Genomic DNA, 20,894 nt, shown 5'->3' with positions numbered 1-20,894 from the left:
GGTAAGAGTCTTGAGAAAATGAGCCAGCAATCTTAGTTAATCTAGATAAATTTAATGCATACATGTTCATATTTTTTGTAATGCTCCTTGCATGTCATGAATACCATGAGGGCGAAGACATGTTGACCAAGTGCACCACAATTCTTTTTTCCCCCCGGGGAACTTGTGAACGTCAAGGGACGGATGAAACTAAAGCACAAAACAACATAAGCGCACAACAGTTTGACTTCAACGTTGAGGACAGCAATATTCTGCTATTTTTGGAATAAAAGACAGAATTCTGCGACATAAAAGTTGAAATGTTTCACGGTTTGACTTTTATCTCGCATGTATATTTTCTTCTCTCCATGGAACCAGCAAACATTCTCTGTCACGATTGGCATAGGAGTTTGTTTGTTTGTTTGTTTTTGTGCATTTTATTCTTTTTTTAACTGACACAAAATTCTAAGATTGGCTTAAAAATGTGACACATTGTGCAAACAAAGAAATAGAAAACTACTGTAAAAACAACAGCGCATGAAAATGATATATTGATAGTGACATTAACAAGCAGAGGCTGACAGGCTGCCCGTCACATTATCTTCCCCCGTCACAAATGCAACGCCCTCAATGTGAAAGCGCACATTAAGTTCCTGACGCACAAGATTTGCAGCTTTGTTTTTGTGTGCAGACACAGATTCAAAGCCTTTGCCTTGACGGGACTGACAACAGCCACTACCTTCTTTCCATCCATTGTCGTCAGCAGCAGCAGCGGGGGAGTCGACAAATGACATCCACTCTTAGACCAAATCCTTTTAATAGTCTTTCAAAGTAAACAGCTTACGTTCGGTGTAAACAAGAAACAATTCTACCGGGCGGGAACTCCAGAACGACGAGCATGCTCAGTTTCATGACTAACGCACGGGTGTGCTTTACAAGGCCTTCTGCTGGAGAAGCTAGGACTCAAATGTGTCGTTTCATACGTGCAGATTTGACCTAAATCGGTGGCTGAAAACTGAGGTACTTGGACGTTTAGCAGCTGAAGGTATTGCCTTTGAAACTGATGAGGAAAATCTCCAGGAAATGCTTCCCAGTAAGACGGTTGTTGAACACAGCATCATCATTTTCTTCTTCTTTTTTAAATTTTTAGCTTGTAAAAGTCCAGAAGAAAAAAACAGGAAAAACACAGAGAAATGTTGTGACAAATATTTTCAGGAAGATCACCGTTCAAGTGACAATTTCCATTCAATGTATATCTTTTTATCTTTTTTTTTTTTTTTTTTTTTCTAAAAAAGTCAACACGGAAACACTTTAGTCCGTTTGGACTTTTCTTTTCGTCTAGTTATGGAAGTAACAAATAAATAATCAAAAACATGTAAATTCCATTAAATAAGTCATGCAGTGGCGGCAGACGTCAAGGCTCTTCTGCATCTGACAGCGTGTCGAACTGTAGCAGTCAGAGGTAACAGGAATGATGTTGCTGTCAGTCTTTTTTTAAATAATAAAAAAAAACAGAAATGAAATAAATTCAAATGAAAAATCAAAAAAAAGCTTTCATTACACCACAACCTGCCTCAGGACATTTTCCTTCTAGCATGGAAGTAAAAGTCAGGACTGGAAATCAGTCATGCGATAATTTACACACCTTATCATGTTTCATTAATCAGTACCAAAAAAAATAAATCATACACAATCTTAACACTGTAATCAAGTGCATAATTAAACTTGTTGTGACATATGACAAACAATCTCCGTAAACATTGAGCACAAAGTTCACATGAATTAGATTTTGACTGAGCCACTCCCTTCTTTTTTCTGCTTCTTAAAATTGTGTTTAAAAATGAGTTTCCACATGACTTCCTGGTGTCTGTGTTTGTGCTCCTGCCTTTTCATAAGGACGACTGGACGACTGTCAGCTTCCACGTGGAAATAAAAAGGCAAAAGAAAGGCCTAAAAAAAAAAGCCTGTGCAAAAAAAGTGCAAATGAAAGAAGGGACCCTGGTCTAAATGGTTTTTGTCTGAATTCAGCATCACTGTGGCAGCAGAAATGAGGGAATGCGCGACATGGAATTTATTTTCCCCTGTTTCTATAATCAGAATTCCTCACACACACACTTATAATCAAATAATCAAACCTTCCTATTGGATAATCTTGGAAGGATTTATTTACAATTCTATGAACTGCATTTTCTTGATCTTTAAAAGTTGGCTTTAAGAGTGACCAATAATTATAAATAACCTCATAATTGGCACTTTTTTTTTTTTTTAGAATATGTAATATATTATAATACACTATAGCAATATCATTGAAATATTGAATAACTAATGCAAATATACATATTTTGGGCTGATAATTAATCAATAAATATGGTTTGCACTCCAGGCACCACCTGTTGGATAGATAGATGGACAGATAGATAGATAGATAGATAGATAGATAGATAGATGATGTCATGCATGTCTGTCTAAATGACAGAAAACAAGGACTTGTATGGCCTTTGACTAAACGCTGAAGAACAGCAAAGTGCATGCTCAAAATGGTATTTAGAAAAAAAAACCCAGCAAATAATTAAAGCATTTGTCCTTTAAAAATGAAATTAACAGTCTTTGTAATCTCAGCCTCCCTCGTCCCTCTGCAGCTCTGCTTCAGTCAGCTGATCCTTGTCTTTCCTGCTCAGTCCTCCTCTGACAGCGCCTCGTGCGGCGTGGACGACCGCGACTTGCTGTGACCTCTGACCTCGGCCTTCCTGTCCTGCAGGAAGTCCTGGATCTCGCCGGGCAAGCACTGGAACTTCTCCTGGAAGTCGGCCTCCACGGCGCCTTGCAGCTGGAGAAAAGACAAGGGAACGTTGACTCAGGTTCACTTCTCCGATGATTCCTTTAAGAGAGACGAGTCGGCGTCGAAACAAAACAGCGAGATTTGAGAGAAAACAACCCCCTGCCACGGAGACAGATGGGATGCGCGTTTCATAACGCCACCAGCTGGCCGCAGCAGTTACTACCAGCCCTGCAGGGCATGTTACAGCATCCCACTGTTGACGTCAGCGCTGATCTGAGAGCGTGTGGGCGAGAAGTCAGAGGCAGCAGCTGCACCAGCAGCAGCAGCAGCTCGGAGCCCCGCGCAGAGCAAACTGGGCCTGGGCTTTGTTTCACTGAGGTACAATGAGACAACGGCTGCAAAGAAAAGGCCTCTTAATAACACCTTTGGTTTCAGGTCTTGTATCTCCTGCAGGAGCTCGTTGTACTGCTCCACCAGCTGATCGTGGCGCTTCGTCTGGGTCTCCTCCAGCTGCAGACAGAAACAAACAAAGCAACAACACGCACGCTGACGATTTTCACGAGTTTCAGCACCACAAAAACAAAAATAACCCCTCGGCATCCAACAGCTGCGTCTTGACGGTGGGGAAGCTCGAGGAGAGAGTCGGCGTGGAGGCAGATTCTCTGTCCTCCGCTCACCCGTTTTATGTTCTGGACGACTTCATTGACGTAAGACTTATTGATCTCGATCTTCTCCCTGAGCACAAACAGAGCGGCCGGGTCAGTTTTAGACGAAATTTTAAAGAAGAAATAAAAAAAAAAGAAAATCTTTCAGCCACCAGCGCGTGAAGCAGGGAAAAGATCTTACTCCTCTGCCAGATGTTTCTCTTTGGTCTTCGCTTGGTTGATCTTCTCCGTTCTCCTTCGATCCATCTGCCGCTTCAACTCCTTTTTCTCCCTGCAGCGGCAGAAAAGTAACTGTAAATTTGCTGTGAACACATCAGTCTACGCAGAGTGTAGTCAACCTGAGGCATTCCAGACATTATCATTTTTAAATTAATGACTTAAAAAACTAATCTACAGATTAGCAAGTCACATTTTTTTTTTTAAAGAATACTAAAATGTTTTTCCACATTCCCAACTTTACTTCAGCTTTCTCCACAAAAATGTTCTTTGTTTTTATCAACTGGAAACCCATTCAAACCCTTAACAATGCAGCTGATTTGCCAAGACCACTGAAATCCTGACACAATTGAACGTCCAGACTCAGAAACTCACTTGTCACAGATTTCTTTGAGTTTCTTCATCTGGCCGCTGTGAGTCTCCTCAGCCAGACTGCTCAGCCGCTCCGTCAGCTGCAGGACGCAGAGGCACACAAATAACACACGTCCGTAACTATGATACAGCAGAACAGGTCTGAAGTTAAAGGCATCACACTCTGATGGTTCCGCCGTGACTCGGATTGAGCTTTTCCGCAGGGAAAGTTTAATTTTAACAGATTCCACCTGCAGCTGCCTGAAGAAAAACCAATACAAAACCCAACAGCTGGGATGAAGGTTCTGCTGTTTTTTTCCCCGCCTGTCATTCGTAATTTACCATCTTGATGTGTTCCCTCTGCAGGTACTTCTGACTGTAGTACTGTTCCTGCCTCAGCGCCAGGAGCTGCTGCTGCTGCTCGTCTCTCAGCTGCTGCAGGCGCTCGTCTTTCTCGCTCCCCGAAGATGCTTTTCTGAGAGGAAGACAGACGTGAAACAGTGATGCTGGGGACAAAATAATAATAATAGTAATAATAATGATAACTGTAGGGCACAAACGCATCTACCTGCTCTTGCTGCATTGCCTGGTCATCTTCTTGTACTTGTTGTTGAACTCTCGGAGGAGCTCGGAGGTTTTCTTCTGGTGCCTCCTCACCAGCTCCTTCAGCTCTTTGAACTGCCGCCGCTGCTCCTTCTGGTAAACCTTGGACTGCTGCAGACTCTCCAGGGCGCACGGCGGCACATCTGGGTTGCCAAAGGGACCCGGCGGCATATTTCATTAAGGCATCAGGCATATTTCTCCCATGTTTTCTCACTGAGGAACGCAGTAACTGAGGACTTAGCAAGTGAATCAGAGAACCAACCTATCAGAACACTTAAGACCAGATCTTCAGTCTTTGCTGCTGGCTTGTTTGCATCTGAAAGGCAAAGCAAAGCAAACAAACAGAATTAAAAATCCTTGACATCCGTCGTGGTTTAATCCATGGTGGATGCTACCTGTGGATGCGGCTTGCTGACTGGCTGCAGCCGCTTTGGGGGTGGTGGCCACAGGGGTGTGGCCTGCAGGGCCAGAGGCGGGGCTAAGCCCGTTCTCCAGGGGGGGCGACTTCTGCTCGCTTTTTCGCTCAGCGCTGGTTTCTGTCTCATCCTGGATATACAGACACACACACACACACACACACACACACACACGCACACGCGCACAGGCGTCACACACAGAACTCAGGCCATTGTGACCCCAGAACTGCAGGAAGTGGCCGGACCTCCGTCTGCGTGTCCTCCTCCACATCGTCCAGAGTCAGAGCCGCCAGCTGCTTGGACCTCTGCTCCAGCAGGTTGACGTAGCGAATAGGATTGGACAAGGCCTCGATCACATCTGGAAAGGAATTATATACAGTGATGACCAGTTAAAATGAGAAATGTCAGCCCTAATTTCCTTTCTACTAAAATGACTAAAGAAACAAATACAAATCCGTGAGATGATTTTATCTGTTGTAAATCAACCATCTATGAGTTAATGGCATTTGTCCTGTGGGGGGCCCCAGAGAGCTTCTCAGCAGTGAATATGTTTTATGATATTACTTGAAAATCTAATCACCATCATGCATGCGCTATCTGCATCAAACATCTTGATATATTTTAATTCACACATTTTTTTGAATTATCTTGTAGTTTTATTCTATTTTTTCAACTTTTATGTTCACCACTCTTTTCAAAAAGGTGAAATAATTACAACTGAACATTAATTTTAACCAAGTTATACCCTAAAAAAAAAAGCACTGGACGTTTAAAACAAACCCTTTCTGAAGGCTAGATTAAAATTATTCATTTTTGCGGAGGTAAAAGTGCAGTTTTCTCGTCTCTGACATCTCCCGGAGGGACAGAATGCAGATTTTCCAGGTGAAGATAAAAGCTTCATGTTGGCAGTTATAACAAATCGACACAACATCCACACCTGCAAACGTGTCGGGGACGTAATCTTTGACCTCGATGTAGACGAAGACGGCCGGGAGGATCAGAGACTGGTTCTTCTCGTTCCTCAGGCCGATGTAGCGGTAACCTGAGGGAGGCAGACGGGTTCAGGTGAGTGTGCAGGTGAGCGACCACCTGCCATCCATCCACACACCACTGCAGCAGCTGAGGAGCTGCAGGCACATTTAGGCCTAAACTTAATATTTAAACCTGCAGGGAGGATTTGTTCGAAGGGTCTGGTGGCCTCTGAATTACCAGGCACAATAGTTTTTGACAATGTAATTAAAAAAATAAATGAGATGAGATCAAAACTTTATCGCCCCAAAAGAAAATTTGTTTTGGCCTGAAGTTTGCAAATACAGCTGCACACAAGACAAATGCATATTGCACAGAGTTGCAAAGTGCACACAATCCCATATGGCATATAATTAAAAAAAAAAGAAAAAGGAAATGCAATGCAATAAAAGAGAATAACAAGAACAATACAAAAAACACAAAGAGGCAAAAATGAAAATTAGGAAATAAGGAAATAAGCAAGATATAAAATTTAAAAGGGGGATTATAGTGATAATTTGCATTTTATTACAGTTCTAAAAAAGTTTTGGTTCTTGGTATTTAGATATAAACAAAAAAAAATTCAAAGATGAATAAAACAGGATTTTATTGGCTACCTGGTCTGACAGCGGACACTGGAATAATACGGTGGCCGATAAACTTCCCTCCCTCCTCAAAAGCGGCGATTCTCAGCGAGGCCAGAGTGGGAAGGATCACCTGTCGGAGAACCGCACTGTGAGCTCACTTCCTGCCTGACCGGACTACTTCCTGTTTTTCTCCTCCGCTCACCTTTTTAAAGATGATGGGCTCCTCGTCCCACACCGGGTTGATGGCGTTGTTGTTCTGGGAGGTTTTGGTCTTGAGCGCTTTCCTCCTGGTGTCGGCAGGAAGTCCGAACATCTCCACCTCCACGTACACGCCCACCCGCCGCTCCGTCACAAACTGGCCCGAAATCACCTGCGAGAGACGCAGAGCGGTGAAAAACAGACGGGAGGAGGGCAAAGCCCAAGAAAAACCTGTGCTACCTTCACAGAGAGAGTGTTGGCCACGATGCCGTCCACCGTGTTTTCGGTGAAGGGGTCGAAGTGTTTGTCCGGCCTCCTCATGAACTCAGGCTTCAGTCTGTAGCCGCTGCGTCCGTTGTACTCAAACACGAAGAGGTTGAGCTGCATGGACAAATCTGGAGCACAAGACACTCACGTTTAGAGAGACGGAGAAGGAGGAGGAGTGACAGTGAAAGACTCTGATTGTCTGCTACCACACGGGACATTTTACAATTTATCGGGACCACTTGCCTATGGTTTGGTAGTTGAGCGCCACCAGCTGGCAGCCGGCGTTCCAGAAGAGTTGAGGCATAAAGTTGGACGAGTCGACTCTGGTGCCTTTCGGGTAAATACGACTCAGCTGGGATTTGTTATATCTGGTTCACGCAGAGTTAAGAACAAGTGCTGGGGAGCTGAAAAGTAATTTAAAATTATGTGGAAAAAAAACATTTACACAAGCTAAACCTGTAACTCAAACAGACAATCAAAAATGATGCATATTAGTCGTATATTGAAATGCAGAAACAGCATAAATAATAAAATACAGCAGAAATGGGTCGCAGGTTCCCCCCCCCCCTCTCTCTCTCTCCGAGGCGCCTCGAAGGCAAACGCCCACAAACTGCGGCTGGTTTTTCCATGATTACTACATTTGTTTTCATATTCAGTGTACCATATCTGGCGTGCACAGACGAGGGGAGGAGGCTCTCAAAGGCAGAACAGCAGGTGCCGAATTAAAAGTGAATATTAAATGTCTGTCAGAGGCAGAATTTTTTTCTTTTTCTTTTTTTCTTGTGCCGGAGCATCAAAAGAGGGAAAGAACAAGATGGACGGAGGCGGCGGAAGCGTTGCCAAGGATACTCGACAAACTCCACCGGGGACTTTGTGAGATGTTCCAACGCTTTGGTCTCCACAAAAGACGACATGTGGTAACAGCGGGCCGCCTCTGCGCACGTGGACACACAAGCACATTACCATGGTTTCAACACGCTCGCGCCACTTCCTTTGTAAGCAGAACGCAATGAAAAAATCTGCATGTCAGACGCGATAATGACTCAGTAGAAAAAGGCAAACAGTCTCATTTTGTTGGAGAAAACTAAGAAAGAACTTTGGGTTGTGTTTTTTTTTTTTTTGTCCGATCAGTTTTTCTTACTCTTGGAAGCCTCGAAGGAGTTGAACTTGGTGGGCTGGACGTAGTTGACCAGGGTGGACATCTCCTCCGTGGCCACGGCCTCCCTCTCCGACGAGCCCTGAGGTCAACAAACAAATAAATAAAGTAAAACAAATGAGAAGCTTCCAACCTTCTCATGTGGCGGGCAGAAATACTGAGCAGAAACACCGGATGTGGTCACAGCGATGGAAACAGGCGGACATTTTGTCATTTGCGGTGACAAAAAACAGAGAAGCAACTGTTGCTGACCTTTTTACCATCGTCGTCGTCGTCGTCGTCCTCTTCCTCGCTCTCGGCCTCCATCTCTGCTGAAATCAGAGTCGCACAAGTCTTTATGGGTGTCGCTGTCGCTCACTCAGTGCATACACCGAAAAAGCTTTTGACTTCCGTACTAATGGGCCCATAGAGCATGGGCAGTAGTGTCACTTTCACTTTCTGGCCTTGAGCATTTTTTGAAATGACTGAAAGACCATAACTGAAAAATCTACAAAAGAAAGATTTGCTATGAATCGCATTTCAGGTCACAGTCGTCCTGGCAGCTGTTCTAAAGATGTTTATTTTTGAATTGAGGTCGATGGGAAAAATGCTTTTTGGGTCCATTTGATTTTTCTCCTGCAGTACCTCCAGTGGCCACTGGGAAAATCGGCGCACTGCCATATTGCCAGTCCGGTATCCAGCTCTTATAATACATGTATGGTGTGAAGCGTCATAGGAAACACATTGAACTCTGAACACTGCAGTCGAACACTTCTGGATATCGGTTTTAAAAACACAGCCGGCGGACCAATCAAGCGGCGGCGGCGGCGGCAGACTCGCTGTAACTCTTGGAGCGGCACGCAGCAACAGTGGGCTGATTACAAAGCAGACGGGCGGCTGCGGCTCGGTAAACAACAGGACCTCTCGGCAGGTGATTATTCAGCCCACGCCTGCTGGATGAGTGTGCACTCCAGCGCACGTCTGCTCTTTGTGTACCGACGGGCCTGGCAGTCCCACACCTGCTTTGCGTGTCTGCGTGCACGTGCCCGCAGGTTTGTTTCTTTTTTTTTTTGTTTAGTTTTGTTTTGTTTTCCAGGAGTTGCTCATCATGTGTGTCAATAAAGCTCCCCGAGTTTCCTCTGCGCTGCCGTTTAATTTCTCGTCTGAGCCGCTGACCTCTTCTGGGATGTCCTGCTCATTACCGGGACGTCCCAGATGAGGTGCAGAGGGCAAATAGGAAACAAAAAAAAAAAAAAAAAAATCGAGATGAGAGCTGCTGTGGGGCCAGACAAAAAAAAAAACAGGATGGGAATAGAATATTTAGCGCTTGTCCGTGTCCTCTGACAGGTTTGGCAGAGGACAGCTTTTGGTGATTGTCACGCAGTGACGCTGATAGAATTTGCTGGATGTCGACGACTCGACGTAAAGGCCGACGCCGAACGCGTTCCTGTATTCTGAGCCACAAGCAGACAGCCGACAGATGAGTCACTCACGTTCGTTTTTTTATGCCTCCTAAGACAAAGGGCCGCCGGGCGCGTGGCAGCGAAAACACACACACACACACACACACACACACACACACACACACACACACACACACACACACACGCGCACGCACGCACGCACGCGTCATTGTTCCCACAGCCGATGGTCGAGGCTGAGAAGAGTCCTTGTGTGTCTTTGTGTCTCACCTCCCGTGTTGTTGCTAGGAGACACCGGCTCGCTGCTCTGACTGGCGGCCTGGTCGGCCAGCCGCTTGGTGTCGGCGCTGTTGGAGGGCTTGTGCGACTTTTTGTTCTTGATGAGGATTTTGCCCATCAGCTCCTGGGGGCTGGGCAGCGGGACGCCCGACTCCAGCTGGGGACGGAGAGGGTTTGGTTACTGCGTGAGGAGGCCAGAAGGTGACCTGGAGGTGACCTGGAGGTGACCTGGAGGTTGATACTCACGGCGTATTTGTCCAGCGGGTCGATCAGCAGCGCTTCTCCAAATATCGAGCGGCAATACTCGGCCATTTTCGCCTGTTGCTTCAAACTAACAGACACATCAATACGTGTTGTTGAATTCTGTCATATTGACCACAATGATAAACTACCATTCAAAAGTGTGGACATATACAGCACTCCTGATTTAATGGTTTTTCTTTCATTTTCATGACTGTTTCCATTGTAGATCTTCACTCACTACAAGTTTTATATTGCAGATGATCTAGAATAGCCACCCTTCATGTAAAATATGTATAACATAACATATAATCCACATAGCTTGGTCATATATTTGATGTCTTCAGTATGTACTGTATCGACAGTGTATAAACAAGTAAAGATAAAGAAGAAACAGGTGTGTCCAGAATTCTGACTGGTATTGTATTTTTTCAAATAAAACAGAGGAATGAAGGATGAAAGAGAGTCTCACGAGTCCACGTGGTTTTCAAAGGACAGTATGACTGGGAACGGGGAGGTCTTGAAGGCGCACTCTGCAATGGCTTCAATCACTTCCTGCAAAATGATGCAAAAAAAAAAGAAAAGTTTCTGTCAGCAGAGCCAAGGTCATCACTAGAGCAACTGAAAGGCAACTTAAAATACATTAAGAAAAAAACACACGCGCAGAATGACGGCCTTTAACCAATAATTGGAAATACTATGCAACTCGTCCAACATTGCAGCAATGAGGGAATCAGAGCTGGCAGTTAAAATTTCGGAAGGGATTAAATTAAACCGACTGATGTCTGAATCGTTGGAGGGACCAAGAGCCACAAAGCTGCTCCCGTGATCGGGATGTGATTACGTTTTTCCACGGCGAGAGCCTCTGTGACGTCGCAGACCAAACCGTCGGCGGGAAATTGGATCAGCGCGGGAGAACGGCTACGACTGGCAGGAGGCACCTTGAAGCGGGTGAGTTTGCAGTGTGAGGAGGAGGCACCTTGAAGGGGATCTCCGACGTCATGGTGAAGCCGTGCGTGATGACGGGCTCCTCCTCGGCCGTCCGTCCCTTCCACACGTCCAGCTCCACGCAGCGGCAGCCGGCCAGCAGCACCTGCCGGTACATCTCCACCGAGGAGCTCCCGGCCAGCTGGCCCGCTGCAGCGTCACAGTGGCGGAGGGAGTCAGTGGTTGGAGGGAGGAGTCAAGCCCTCAAGTCAACATTAATGCCATGCGGTGCCGTGTAAAAAGCTATTTTCGCTTTAATCTCCGTCGTCCGGATCCATTTCCAGACTCGTAATTGATTGATTCAATTCAATTCAGCGGCGCTCAGAAGCACTTTTATGGCTTTGCAGAGCGCAGCTCTGTGTCCCGACGCGCTCGCGGATGTTTAATCCTTCAGTCTGTTCAAGGAGGTTGAAGGTTTTTTTCTCTCAACTAAAGTCTCAGCTGTTTCTGCCGCCTTCAAAACTGAGCCTGTTAGATCCTCATTACATAGTTGGATAGATAGATAGATAGATAGATAGATAGATAGATAGATAGATAGATAGATAGATGGAGGGTCCAACAAAGCCTCAGTCTTTAACGCAGGGGTAAAATATGCCATACTCTGAAAATATCATTGAATTTATGGTATAATTCATGAATAAATTAGTTGTGCAAAGTTGCTCCTGTGGAATTCAGATGAGCATAAGCCATAAATCAAGGTATTAATATAAGATATAATCTAATCTAAGAGTTCGATCCTTCAGGGAGCTACTATAACACAAAACTTAAGACACCTGTGCGCACCTGTCAGGTACGTGTTGTGCGACGAGTTGACAAAGTAGTGCGACAGAGGGAAGCTCATGTCCTCGGACTGGTCCAGCTTCTCCGGAGGGATGACGCCGTTCTCGTCGCTGGACAGGTAGCTGGAGAAGGCCTGCAGCGTGATGACGCCTGTCAGGACGCAAAAAAACAACACAACAGCGACAGTTCATCAACTGCGGCCAATCGGCCACCTCCATCTCGCCCCTCCTCCTCCTCCTCCTCCTCTTCCTCCTCCTCCTGCATCCTGCTCACTCTTGCACCACACCAACAACTTAACTCTTTCTTTTAACTATACTTCTCTGAAATCTGATTTTTTTTTTTTTTAAATCAGATTCCACTTCACTGGTTTCCACTTCACACCTCATGCGCCCAATAGACGAAAATAAACACATGAATCTATTTTACTGGCGGTGCAAAAATAACAACAGAAAAACGTGCCGACTGCCAAAATGTTGTGTTGGCAGCCGCCTTCAATTATTATTTTAGATTCCCTCTCCCTGTGGGTGTGTGTGAATATGTGTGTGCATGTGTAGGTGTGTGTGTGTGTGTGTGTGTAGGTGTGTGTGTGGATATTCTTGCATCAATATTCAAAAATAAATAAATAAAAATCAGCATATTTTCATATCAGCTTATTTGGAAAATGAACCAAAATGGGAAATGCACCATAGCTAGAAGATGAGAAGGGAGGTGCTTCTGGTGTGTGAGTGTGTGTGTGTGTGTGTGTGTGTGTGTGTGTGTGCGTGCACCTTGCTGCAGCTCTGCCTTGTCGTGCTGGTACCTCTCCATCAGGCTGTTGGTCTGCACCGGCCTCAACGGTGGGTAGAGGATCTCGTTGAGCCGCGGGTCTCGCTGCTTGTTGTTGATGAACTCGGTCATCTGGTCGACGGACATCGTCCTATCCTTGGCTCCCCTGCAACACCACCACACCAATTCAAAAGGCCATTTCTTTATTTACGTTTTTTTTTTTTTTTTTAAACACTTTCTGAACATATTAAACACCCCAAGCCTCCGTCTTTAAACATTCTCCAGTGACTCATTGGGGATTTTGGCTTTGAAGCTATCAAAGATAAGAGAATGTTATTTCCCCTTCCAATAATATTAATAATAATCATAATAATGCTAACAGCAATAGTCTGAACGTGTCCCGGCTGTGACAGCGGCAACTTACTGCAGTTTAAAAATGCTGCTGAGCTCGGGCCGTGGACACAGACTGTCCAGGAAGCTTCTGTACACCTCCAGCGTGAAGTCCTCCAGTTTGATACTGTCCCCCTGTCAACAACACACACACACACACACACACACACACACACACACACACACACACACACACGTCTCATCGTCCAATCTCGTCTTGTTTGCTCCAAAAAAAGCAACTGATCCCTCCTTCCCTGCCCATATTTCACTCTCATCTCCTCAAATCTCTGCCTGTAAATCCTCCCCCTCTCACAGGAGGAACAGCCATGATGAGATCCAGTGTGCGCAGATAATCTGCCTTTCTGCCTTTTTGACTAGTTGCATTCAAACTTGATGACCCACATCTCTGAGCTTTTTTTTTTTTTTTTTTTTTCTCACCCCTCGGTGCACTGTGAGTCATTCTGGGCAAAAAAGATCCAACAACAGCAAATAGAAAAAAAAAGAAGGAGGCGGAAGGATGAGTGTAAAAGACTCTTTTTTTGTGTCTTTTGCTTTGCACACTCTAAAGCAGTGAAGTCATGAACCCCCAGGAACATTAATATTAATAGATGCGGAGTGTTTACCCGGCTATAGGGCAGTCGGCAGTTCTCCAGGGCGCTCTCCACTTTCTTTCTGTCTGACGAAAACAGCCGAACGATGCTGCAATAGAAATCATGGCGCGCCGTTATCAAAAACCAACTGGTGTTCCGGCATTTATTTACAGTACAGCACCTCCTGTTAGTCACTGCTTTAAAAGAAAATACTGTCACTGCTCTGCAAGGAGGGAAGTAAAGAAGAAGAAGAAGAAGAAGAAGAAGAAGAAGAAGAAGAAGAAGAAGATCAATTCAAATTTAATTGTTGGAGCAGCGAGGGCATAAAGTTAAATGTTCATGTTTTCTGGAAATGTTTCAAGAGCGCCAACTAGTGTCAGCAGGTGGGCAGTGGCGGTAATCCTCGCGCTGCAGGATATCGGCTGACTAACCACGTGCTGCCGCTGGCAACACAACCAGGGGCTCAGGCTAAACACATGGCACTGATACAACTGGCAGGCAGAGGACGAGTCTGTTCACTGTGGAGCTTCGTGTCCTGCAGAAACTCCTCCGCCGGCGTTTTGCAACAGTAACTCGGGACTGAAGCCCGTCAACGAAGGAAGGTCTGGCTGTATGGGATTTTTTTTTTTTTGCCTGCTTCATCTTTTGGAAATTGTCCCTTTGTGATGTCACTAACAGCTCTGCCAGCGGTTAGTGACCACACCCCCAGCCAGGGCTTGGTTCCGCCCTCCTTCTCTCGTTTTCTGAACGTGTGGAAGGGCCAACAGTGTGTCATTTCTGGCCGCAAGCTGAACATCCGGCGTTTTAGTGGGAGGTAATAAACAGAGGGCTAAAAAAAACTCTAGTGATGTTCGGCACTGAAGGTAAAGATCCTAAAGGGTGGATAATAATGATAATAATATTAACGATGATGATGATGATGATGTAGCAGACATCATAATAGTTCTCCTATAGTTTGGACTCTGACCAGCTTGCAGTTACAAATGAATAACTCTTCTAAAGACACTTTCCACACACATTTGTTTGTGAAAAGTGTGAAGGGTTTGTCACGTACAAGCAAAGGCATTGGCCGGACAGAGAAGCGAACGTGTCCGTCCACTCGACCTTGATTCCGCCGCTGGTTTCGCTTCTGAAAACACAGCTTCCCGTCACAGCGCCGTAATCCGTCTCATCCTCTGGCAGCGGTTGATTACCAGGTCAGTGCTGAATTAAGCACCTTCGTGAATCCTGTCCCTGTTTTCGCTTCCCCAAGTGCACATGGAATTAAGTTTATTTTAGGAAGCGAGCGACAGGAAAGAGCAAAGTTTGAGTTTGTGCGAGTCTCTGCAGATTTCCGCCAGGCTATTTTCTCACATGGTCCAACACCTGGTGGACCATGTGCCTCCCGATCGGTCGCAGCCATTGATTGAGACATTGAGACATTGGGGGACTCACTTCTTCACGGGGATTCGTCCTTCTGCGTTGGGCTGGAGGGTCAGTCTGACGTACCTGTGGAGTCAAAGCAGAGGACCAGACATTCTATATATTTTTGTACAGTAGCTGTTTTTTTTTTTTGTTTGTTTGTTTTTGTTTTTTTGAATATAAAAAGAAATAATGAACATTTAATTAAAACTGTAAGGAACATTTGTTTTCAGTTTGCATGAGAGAATTGTACTTTTCAGCAATATTATTATTAGTTTTATTTTTAGAAGTGCATCTAGACGCTGTGGTGGGTATTTTTTCAAGGCAGCAAATGATTCAGTAGGGGTGACTGAGTTGGAATTAAACAAAGGTGCTCTGGGGATTTATGGCAGATCAAGTCGGCGGCTGCGGCCTGCTGATGAATATCCAGCCTGGGATGCACATTAATTTGAATGATGTTTCTCCAGTGATTTGTTTTTTTCATACTCACACTTTTAGGAGACTGTGGTCTCTGTTCAGGTTGTGGCTCAGCAGGTTGGAAGACAGAGAGAAGAGTTCCTCACACCAGACCTGGCAAAGATCACCACCACCATCATCATCATCATCATCATCATCATCATCATCATCATCATCACTATCATCATCATCATCATTATCACTATCATCATCATCATCATCATCATCATCATCATCATCATCATCGATCATCACCATTATCATCATCATCATCATCATCATCATCATCATCATTATCACTATCATCATCATCATCATCATCATCATCATCATCATCATCATCGATCATCACCATTATCATCATCATCATCATCATCATCACCATCACCATCATCATCATTACGACATCATCATCATCATCATCATCACCATCATCATCATCATCACCATCACCATCATCATCATCATCATCATCACCATCACCATCATCATCATCATCATCATCACCATCACCATCATCACCATCACCATCATCATCATTACGACATCATCATCATCATCATCATCAACCCACCTTGGCTTCTTCTTCCTGCGACGCGATAAAGTTGAGCTGGTTGACGTTGACCAGGTCCGAGGCCGTAACCACGGTAACCATGCGGTTCTCCAGCCGGCCGACGAGGTTCCCCACTTCGAGCAGCTCCCGCAGCTTGGCCTCCTATTGGTGGAGAGGATGTGCGTCAGAGTGGCGGAGGGGCCGGAGGAGAGTCCTGCTCTCGTTACTCACTAATGAACGTCTAGTTATTGACAAAGTGTCCTCTCCTCATGGCGAGGGGGGTTCGGCGGAATGCAAAGTGATGCGCCGGTAACAAGGGGAACTTGTTAGCGCTTGTAAGTCTCGTCTACACAGCGGCGCCCTGGAGTTAACGGGGCCCCGAGCTAAACAGGAAATCAATCACTCTAATTTGGCTACGCGACAAGAGGATGAGTAAGTGTTTCAGCAAGAGTCACGCAGGAATCCTGACTGATGAGGGATCCAAGGACAAAGACATGCTGAAGAGTTTTGGCTCGGCCCACTTTAACTGTCTGGAAAAATAAAATAAAAAGTTTCAGAGCAACTGTAAAGGTTGAATATTACATAAAATGTTCTGGTCTGTATTTTCCATCCTGGAGCCTGGCAGAGAAAAAAAGTCTCGAGATGTTTAGACAACAAAAAGGGGCGATTTAACCCTCTGTTTACAGCCTCCTGCAAAAAACACTAGGCTATAGATTCACAATGACACTTTGTTGGAAGAGCATAATAGTTGAACCTGAGAGGTATCAGTGAGAAGTGAGTTCCCCTTGTGACATCACAGAGAGCTAATTTCCAGAACTGTGTGCTCTAAGGACGCACTTCCTATAAAAATTGATTTCTGAGTTCACCGACAGGCAAAATGCAGATTACGTGACACTCTATAGTGTAAAGACATAAAAATATATCTGCAATGCAAATTCAAAAAGAATTACAATGAGAATATAGCCTTGGATAAACTCTTTTATTTAGATCGACCTAGAAAGAGCCTTTTGCGAGATGGAACATTTGGGCTTTTATGGAGCGTTGCTTCCTGCCAAAGCAAACATTAAAATGTCAACATCATTTTCCGGGCTGCTAAAATAAATGTGTAGGTAGCGGAGAAGCAGAATGAGCTTTTTAACGCCACAGTAAACATCGTCCAAAATTATTTAACTAGCAATGAACAGCCCGCTGGATGCATCATAATATTTCTTGGCTATATTTAAAGTGCACACTTTGTGCAACTTAAAAAAAAAAAAGAGGGGGGGGGGGGGGTTGGGAGAGGAAGAGAAAGCATAATGACATGCAAACAATGAAGTGGTAGAAATGCAAAACAAAGATGAGGGAACCAAACACAGATTTTTGGTGTTGGAGGAAAACCAGAAAATTTAAAAATATAAGAACAAAAAGAGACAGAAGCTCAAAAGGAAGACGGTACCTTTGGGGTTTTAGTGCTTCTCCCTGTTCTGACATCTTTCACCAGAGTCAAGTCCAACAGCTCAGTGTCCTGGAGACACACACACACACACACACACACACACACACACAGAGTCAGCTGCTGTCTGAGGGGGGAGCCACACAGCATCCTGTTTACTGCTGAGGGTTCAGGCCCACCTGCAGGCAGCGCCAGTGTGTTTGTGCGACACTTAATGAACACACGCTGTCAATATGTTGACTCGCTCGCCGCGCGAATGCTAATGTTGTTTTCTTTATCTGCTCATTTGTCGCCGTTTGACATTTTCCGGACGAGGAGCAGGTCAGGCGCGAGTGTTGGCCCGCTGAGAGGCAAACGCGTAATGTGTGAACATTTTATAAAACAGCACGTTGCAAGTCTTTGAAGAGAGTGCCGCGATAATCACGACCTGATGTGTCAAGTTACTTTTTATTCAACGCAATTTGAATGACACAATTGGTTGAACTGTTTGGTGTTGTGACAATTTTATTTTCTGACAAAGTGTGAATTTCAGAAGTTTTCAAAAATAAAATATATACATATATATATATATATATATATATATATATATATATATATATATATATATATATATATATATATATATACATATATATATATATATATATATATATATATATATATATATATATATATGTATATATATATATATATATATATATTATTGCTTTACAAGTGCACATATTATTGATATTTATATGAATTTGCGATTTATTTGCACAGTGAAGATTGAAAGAAGCTTAAACAGCCCAAATCCCAGAGAGGCAACGTGTAAATATTGTGTCCAATTACATTCCAAACGAAAAAGAAACACAAAGCCCATTATTTTCCCCCCAAACATCCAGCTGGTTTTCTTATTATTAATATTTTTGTCATTGGTCAGTAGAACATCGCCACAGGAATATCTTTACGTATTTGCTCACTACCTTGTTTTGGTCCGTCCAGTAGAGGTAAAACCCTTGCGGATCCACGTGCAGAGTCACAGGAGTCACAGTCGACAGATCCTGAAGAGAGACCGAGGGAGAGAGAGAGAGAGAGAGAGGGGGAAGGACAGGTGGAAGTGACTAATCACGGAGACGGATTCACGTGTTGCTCTAATTTCAGAAGAAGGGAATTACGCAACGCTGCACCTGCCTGTGCTGAGGATTCACACTCGTCCGTAATCTTTATTTTATTCTCTGAGCCCATCAGAGGCCGTTCAGTCAGTCCAGAGGGGGGCTGACTGTTGACACTAACACTTGTTTTATATGTCAAATATGATGAAAATCTCTTCAGATGGCATGGTATATATGTGTGTGTGTGTGTATATACATATATAATAATGCTACAGGGTAAGTTAATGTGTTAAATTGGCTGCAAGTGCTGCATATGAACAACAGTCACATTTTTGACTCTCCCCTAAAATTACGGCGCACATAAAAGTAGTAAAATCAGTGGCTGGATGGATCAATGGAAAATCAATGGATCTAAAACCATCAGTCATCATTTAGAATAATCACTTTTGGTCCATCAGTAGACTAATGAGAGGCAAATGTTGGAGGAAAAGCTTCAGGCGTTCACGAACGACACATTTAAACCCCAACAGAGGCCACCAAGTCATCCTGGTTAGGCCTTCTAGTTAGTTCCAGTTAACGCTTAACAAGCATGCGTCTTTTACTCTGCCAGCAAAACACTTTGGTGACAAGGCCGATGCCATTTGTAACACACACACACACAAAGCAAAGCTATCACTGCTGCAGCGCCGCAGGAAGGGAAGCGACGCTTGTCGCCCGTAACCGAAATATTTGGAAATCCCCGGCAGAGGTCTGTGTGGAAACTGATCAACTGCTATTAACATCACGCGGGAGATAAAAGGATGGGAAGAGGCCTGCGAACACACAGTATTTTCACAGATGTCACTTCTCATTATGATTCGCTATATGTTTATTAAAAGGTCACGGATGGTCGTCCGAGCAGCTGCAGCATCCGAGAGAGAAGAAGAAGAAGAAGAAGAAGAAGAAGAAGAAGAAGAAGAAGAAGAAGAAGAAGAAGAAGAAGAAGAAGAAGAAGAAGACGAAGAAGAAGAAGAAGAAGGAGGAGGAGGAGGAAAAAACTGAAGATGGTCAACTCTGGTTGTCACTTGTTGGCATAGCAACTGACTATTTTTCATAAAGCTCAGCTCTACATGTAAAATGTCAACACACACACGCACGCACATGCTCACTGACACTCACACTCACATACACTCACACACACACACGCTCAAGCACAGTCACAGGGATATTAAATTAGCTTCTCCCTGAGTTGTATATATGTATAATATAGATCTCAAATCACCGACTTATGTACATACACACACACACACACACACATACACACGCACACACACACACACACACACACACACACACACATCAGATCTGTTTAGGTGGTGGTAACCAAGCCAGTTACCATAGCAACCTCAAAGCACATTTCTTGTAGTCAGGTCCTGTACTACAGCATACCGACACACACACACATACAGACACACATGCATACACACACACACACACACACACACAATGGGATGTGTTTGTTTTATTGTCATCCTGTATTGCAGCACAGTAACGGCATCCAAACTGACTTCAAACCAACAGGTGGCACAGAATGACTGCATCTCTCTCGCTCTCTCTCTCTCTCTCACACACACACACACACACACACACACACACACACACACACACACACTCGCTCGTGCCTGTCTTGTTGACGTGAGATCTACAGGTACCAGCAGCTCAGTCAGCAAATGAATGAAACACACCTTCTCCAACATGGCATTCAAATTAAAAGAAGTGCAACCTCCCCATGCCCACCCTCCTCCTCCTCCACCACCACCACCCTAAATAAATGACAGGAGGAGACGAAGAGAAGGTCTGACTCCTTCTTACCTCGTCCCATTTGATGAAGTTGCTGCCGTTCTTCAGCGTGTGAGAGACGGATGGAGGCTGGAGTTTCAGTGCATGGACCCCCGGCTGAGCGCTGGCCATGGCTTCACTCACACTCACTCACACACACGTGGACACGCACACACACACTCACACTTTTCCCCGCTCACTCAGTGGAGATGCTCAGACACTTCAGACACTCGCACGCTGCTGCATCTCCATCACGTCCAAGCCCAAACTCCCCAGAAGAAGTCAGGCGGCTGCAGCAGCATCCTTCCTCTCTGCCGCCACAATCTCTCTCTCTCTCTCTCTCTCTCTCTCTCTCTCTCACTGCACTTGTCTCTTGCCCGCCCGCCCGCCTGCCTTTTTTTTCTTCTTTTGCCTCCCCTCAGTTCTGTTTACTCTTTTGAATTCCAGCCTCCTCTCTTTTCTCTCAGCCCTCCCTCTCTCCGCT

At 44.7% G+C, this 20,894-nt stretch overlaps 1 protein-coding gene across 2 annotated transcripts; it reads right to left on the bottom strand.

Moving 5' to 3' along the window:
- Positions 1-777: 777 nt before the first annotated feature.
- On the bottom strand, positions 778-20,894 carry plcb1 (phospholipase C beta 1). 2 transcript variants are annotated; one of them, XM_076042996.1, is made up of 32 exons: positions 20,444-20,894; positions 18,464-18,541; positions 17,502-17,570; positions 16,088-16,228; positions 15,548-15,627; positions 15,091-15,144; positions 13,690-13,765; positions 13,101-13,201; positions 12,679-12,842; positions 11,915-12,061; positions 11,124-11,281; positions 10,617-10,699; positions 10,151-10,235; positions 9,896-10,061; positions 8,478-8,536; positions 8,211-8,307; positions 7,919-8,003; positions 7,313-7,437; positions 7,043-7,197; positions 6,807-6,974; positions 6,635-6,734; positions 5,947-6,051; positions 5,255-5,367; positions 4,989-5,139; positions 4,856-4,909; positions 4,559-4,736; positions 4,333-4,465; positions 4,015-4,091; positions 3,605-3,694; positions 3,436-3,493; positions 3,182-3,268; positions 778-2,806 (listed from the first exon to the last, which is right to left on the bottom strand). In XM_076042996.1, exons 1-32 carry the CDS (start codon positions 20,540-20,542, stop codon positions 2,654-2,656), a joined length of 3,489 nt encoding a protein of 1,162 aa, XP_075899111.1. In that variant the 5' UTR covers positions 20,543-20,894; the 3' UTR covers positions 778-2,653. The 2 variants fall into 2 exon arrangements, with proteins under 2 accessions (XP_075899111.1, XP_075899112.1); XM_076042997.1 differs by having other exon boundaries at positions 8,478-8,533.

This window comes from Nelusetta ayraudi, unplaced genomic scaffold (assembly GCF_046127955.1).
Source record: "Nelusetta ayraudi isolate G7.1 ecotype Tasmania unplaced genomic scaffold, CSIRO-AGI_Nayr_v1 ptg000072l, whole genome shotgun sequence".
Lineage (NCBI taxonomy): Eukaryota > Metazoa > Chordata > Actinopteri > Tetraodontiformes > Monacanthidae > Nelusetta > Nelusetta ayraudi.
The sequence above is the reverse complement of the archived record's forward strand: the minus strand, read 5'-3'. Positions and strand labels throughout refer to the sequence as shown.

What these genes read in the sequence shown, in the direction of transcription:
- plcb1 (XM_076042996.1), bottom strand. Translation starts at nt 20,542, where the DNA reads ATGGCCAGCGCTCAGCCGGGGGTCCATGCACTGAAACTCCAGCCTCCA. An exon ending in CCAACACTCTCTCTGTGAAG is followed by an intron (nt 6,975 to 7,042) that starts GTAGCACAGGTT and finishes CGTCTCTCGCAG; the next exon opens with GTGATTTCGGGCCAGTTTGT. An exon ending in AGCCCATCATCTTTAAAAAG is followed by an intron (nt 6,735 to 6,806) that starts GTGAGCGGAGGA and finishes GTTCTCCGACAG; the next exon opens with GTGATCCTTCCCACTCTGGC.